Source organism: Gouania willdenowi, chromosome 12 (genome assembly GCF_900634775.1).
Source record: "Gouania willdenowi chromosome 12, fGouWil2.1, whole genome shotgun sequence".
In the NCBI taxonomy this organism is placed as follows: Eukaryota; Metazoa; Chordata; class Actinopteri; order Blenniiformes; family Gobiesocidae; genus Gouania; species Gouania willdenowi.
Window position 1 is genome coordinate 6,043,838 of NC_041055.1, and position 4,905 is coordinate 6,048,742.

Genomic DNA, 4,905 nt, shown 5'->3' on the forward strand with positions numbered 1-4,905 from the left:
GATTTTTTAACAGGTGGTAATAATTAGAATTTTAAATAAACTCAGGCTTACAGAAATATTTACATAAATATATGTAAATGTGAAGAAGTAACTTTTTGAGAAACACTTTTGCTTATATAAGAAACCATGGATATACTGTATATGTATAAAACCACCCCAGACAGGAAGTGAAAAGAGGACATAAATGAATGACATTTTCAGATTTTTTAATCCTTACTTGCAGATTTAACACTTTTATTGTTATAAGTGAGAAAACACACACACACACACACAAAGTTTATCCAAAAAGAAAAAAAAATCCTTTATATCCACGGAGGCATTTCAGTGAGAGCTTTTCAAAATAAAACCCTGTCCGTGCATTGATTTGATGGAGGATTCCTCAGTGAGTCCAAACCGTCTCAGGCTCGTGAATAACGTCCACGGGTGATTGGATCACGTGTGTAGCTTCACTGCAGGTCCGAAGGCTTCCATGGTTTCCAGAACCAGAGACAGATGGTCCATGAAGGAGCTGACGGAGACACGCAGGGTCCGAGCTTCGTCTGCGCTCCACCTCCTGTAACACACACACACACACACACACACACACACACACTTTTACTCAGGAGGACGTAAACCTGAAGCCAGGGTTGGGTTCAATTACATTTTTCAATCACAATTACGTCTTCAATTATTCAAGCTAAATGACAACTCAATTATAAATACGATGACTGTCATTTTTTCCCCCCAATTACAATTATAATTCCCCCCTGGAACTCAATTACAATTACTAGAGTTCAATTGCAATTAATCAGGGTTGGGGCCAATTACAATTGTAATTGATAATTAATGACAATTATGTCGTAACTATAATTTTAAAAATCCGTGGCTGTTGTAATCGTAATTAAATTGTAATTGAGTTTAGATCATCAAGGTGTGTGTGTGGTCGTTGAGCAGGCAGCGCTCTGTCATTGCCAGCACTGAGTGGGCGTGTCTTACTGCGTCAGTGGCAGGTCAGCAGAAAGCAGGGGTTCAGTTACTATTCAAAGTTACTCACACGTAGAGCGTGTTCCCACTGACTGACAGCTGTTTGCTGATCCCGCCTCTCCTCGGCTCTCGGTCTGGAGACAGCGAGCGTAGAGCGATGATGGCTTCCTCTGCCGACGGGAAGGGAACATCCAGAGAGCTGCGTAGGGTTAAGGAGGAGACTGACGGAGCTCCGAGACCAATATTTCCTGCAAACTTTTCAAACTCCACAGAAATCTACAAACAAACGCTGAAACAATGTCAAACTTCTGTTAGTTTTTCCTGAATTTGATCTAAAGTGAACTCATCATTTTCCTTTAATTCATTAGCATTGCTTCATACACAGGGCAACACCAGGGTTGGCGTCAATTATAACTGTAATCGTGTAGTTGATAATTAATAACAATTATGGTGTAATTATAAATATCCGTTGTCATTATTAAATTGTAATTGAGTTCAGATAACTGACTTTGTAATTGAAAAATCTATAAAAAATTGTCAATCATAGTTTATTGACATCGGATATCAATGCGATATCAGCCAGAAAACGAATATCGGATTTTATCGGACTGGATATAAAATCTCAGATATAAGCATTCTGATAGGTTTTTGTTGTTTTAGTCCCCGCCCTCAGTTGTTCCCACCATATACTGACAGTTGATCGTCTTTTCTAACATTCCACACTAAAAAATAAGTAATGAAAGTATGTATGATTTGTGCCGATATCGTATCGTTATCTGCCAATACCCAAGGTTGCAATATCGGTATCGAATCGAAAGTGAAAAAGTCGCATTGGGACATCCCTACTCTGTAATAGTGTATTTATTCACTTAGCTTTTGGTACATTTTTTATTATTGTGTTATTATATATATATATAATAATCAAATTTGAAAGCTTAATTTTGCACTGTAAACTGTACACATTTTTGATGTAATAGTGCAATAAAAACAGATTTTTCTCCAATATGATAAACAATTGTGATTATAATTGTGATTACAATATTAATCAAAATAACTGATTATCATTTTGGCCATAATTGTGCAGCTCTGTTACAGTTCTACACATATGTAATTAACAATTATTAAAATATGTTTCATATCAAGCTTTTCCACGTTTTACCATTTAAAAAAAATTTAAATACTGTATACAGGTATACTGACACCAAAAAAAGGCTCAGAATCCCACACCATAAATATTAAAATCCTATATTTCCATTGATTAGGAGGCCTAACAAGATAACTAATAGATAAAAAATAAATTAGATGATAGATATTTGTTTTAGTGTATTTTACAGCTCATTTAGATTATTTACCAGTTATCAAAAGAGATGCTAACAGAAAGCTAACACTAGAGGAAAACTTAATTGAAATGTACTTTCTGAGGATAAAAAAAATTATTGTAAATGGAAAAAATGCTGGTCACTGTAATCATAACTGAAAAATATAATTGACCCCAACCCTGACGTGTACCCCGAGGGGTTGAACTCCTCTCAGGAGGTACACAGAAACATTTGTCAGTTTATTTTTTTAACACTATAGATTTATTTTTTTTTACATGAACACAGACTTTTTTTTCTCATCCATTAATAATAATTTCTGACACTGTTCTTTAAAAATACACCAAAAGGTGAAGTTCAAAATTCTAAAACAAGCAAAACATCAGAAATAAATGAATAAAAAAAAAGGCCAAAATTCAAGGTTAAAGTTGGACGAGACACAGGAAAGAGTTTAGACACAATAATGATGGAAATCATAAAACCAAAGAATGCAAGATCTGAAAACAATAAATAAACACATAAAAAACCATTGTCAATTATTTATGAAATATGAAAAACTACAGCATTCAGACTGAGCAACAATTCACTTTAACCCCCAGGTCACCTTTGAAAAAACAAAACGTTCGTAAAACTGTCGCAAAAATGTCTTATAATACTTTTCCCCCGTTTTTTTTTTTACATTAGACCTTTTCAACAACTTCAGTTCAGACGTGACCATAGACATAAAGTTTTCATCATATTTATGTCTTTTCTGTCATAAAAAGCCTTTTCTTCCAATAAAAAAACACAAAATGTGCATTTTAGTTTGTTTTTTTGTTTTTGTTTTTTTTCAAAAAATAAGATCCAAAATTGAATATTTGGCATGAGTTTAATACATCCTTGACTGGGTCAATAATTGATATAAACATTGATTTTGAGGCATTATTATTTTTTGAGCTATGAGCATTTATAGAAGAAAAAAAAGCTCAGTTACCAAAACGTTACCCTTCATCAAAGTGTCTTAAAAATGTCATATATAAATATTTTTCCCACTTTTTTCGCATCAGATATTTCAACAACTTCAGACCTAGCCATAAATATAGTTTTTCATTATTTTTGAATAATTTTGTGTTTTTGTGTTGACCTTTTCGTCATAAAAACACTTTTTTAAATGAGAAAAACACAAATTATACATTTGCATTCTCAAAAACAAAGTGCATTTGATATTTGGAAGGTAGGGGCTTAGGTTGATCAGGTATTTATGGGAAAGTCACTGTCACATATCCAAAATATGTGGTTTTAATGGGAGTCATATGGACCAAATCGGTCCGAACAGAGTATTGGTACATTTTATATCTCCTGTTCTATACATCATGCAATAAAAGTGACCATGGAATTATGATCATGATAATAAAAGAAAACCCCAGATCTAGGTTCATACAATTAGTCTTTAAACTGAATGATACACGTTTGGTCCTCAAAGGTGCACCGAGGGTTAATTAGTTCGAGCATTACGGACTTTAAATGTTCATTTTTCTTTAAAGTAACAACCCGATCGCTCTGTTTGAATGTTTGTCTGTTGTTTAGTTTTGTCTCTAAAATAAATCAACACCGTCGGTACAAATAAGGATACAACTCCAGTTTGCCAGTGTGTGTGTTTACTTCTGCCTCCGGTGCCGCCATCTTGGTGATAAACCGGAAACGGAAACTCTGAGCGTAAGAGAGAACACAGCGCACCGCTGCCCCCCACAGGAAGAGGACGGTACTGCAACAACACCAACAAACAGGCCCATGAATATGTTTTATTACAAGGTAATTTAATATATTTGTAAGCTTTTGAGTATCGACATTGCTCTTAGGATATTTTTTTATTCCTTTTTTGTCTGTTTCAATTCATTGTGTGAAATTTTGAAACTGAGTTTTGTAAATGCATTTATTTATTTATTTATTTATATATTTATTTATTTATTTATTTACAGAAGAAGATGGTAAAAGAAACACAAAAAACCTAAGACACAATATAAACCTGGAATTACTTTAGAAAGACTTCAAATCATTCATTCATTTTTATTTTTTATTATTTTTTATTGTCATTTTCATATTTCCATAAAACCCAAATTTGTTTCTCGGGACCAGCAGCCTACAACAAAATAAATATTACCTGAAATATAGTGCAATATATACATAATGCAACAGAAATAAATAATAAAGTACACAATACTTGTTGGTTGTTTATTAGTTATTAGGTCAATAATTAGTAGGTTAGTTTTGTCATTCATTGACATACACTGTCTATTTTGTTTATTTATTGATTCATTAATTTGTTGTTTGTTTGTTTGCAATAATTTTTTAATAACAAAATAATACTTAGTTTGTTTTCAATAATTAAATAAAATCCTTCATAGTTGTTGTTTTTTTTCCCCCATTCACTTACAATTTATTTTCTTTATAATTTCCTGTTCACTGGCCGTCTCACTCGCTCACTCACTCATTGACATCGATTCATTTGTTTTTGGATGTTGAATCATTTATTTGTTTATATACTGTATCTGTTAATCACCATTTATCAGCTCTGTGGGGCTTTTATTTTGTAGGAGGTCTGCCAGGACCAGCTGTATAAAGCTCTGATTGTCCTTCAGTTTGTTCC

At 33.2% G+C, this 4,905-nt stretch overlaps 1 protein-coding gene across 1 annotated transcript; it reads right to left on the bottom strand.

The window, feature by feature from the left end:
• Nucleotides 1–189: 189 nt before the first annotated feature.
• Nucleotides 190–3,951, bottom strand: lage3 (L antigen family member 3). Its single transcript, XM_028462231.1, has 3 exons — nt 3,892–3,951; nt 1,034–1,162; nt 190–553 (listed from the first exon to the last, which is right to left on the bottom strand). Exons 1-3 carry the CDS (start codon nt 3,939–3,941, stop codon nt 433–435), a joined length of 300 nt encoding a protein of 99 aa, XP_028318032.1. The 5' UTR covers nt 3,942–3,951; the 3' UTR covers nt 190–432.
• Between the last annotated feature and the right edge of the window lie 954 nt (nt 3,952–4,905).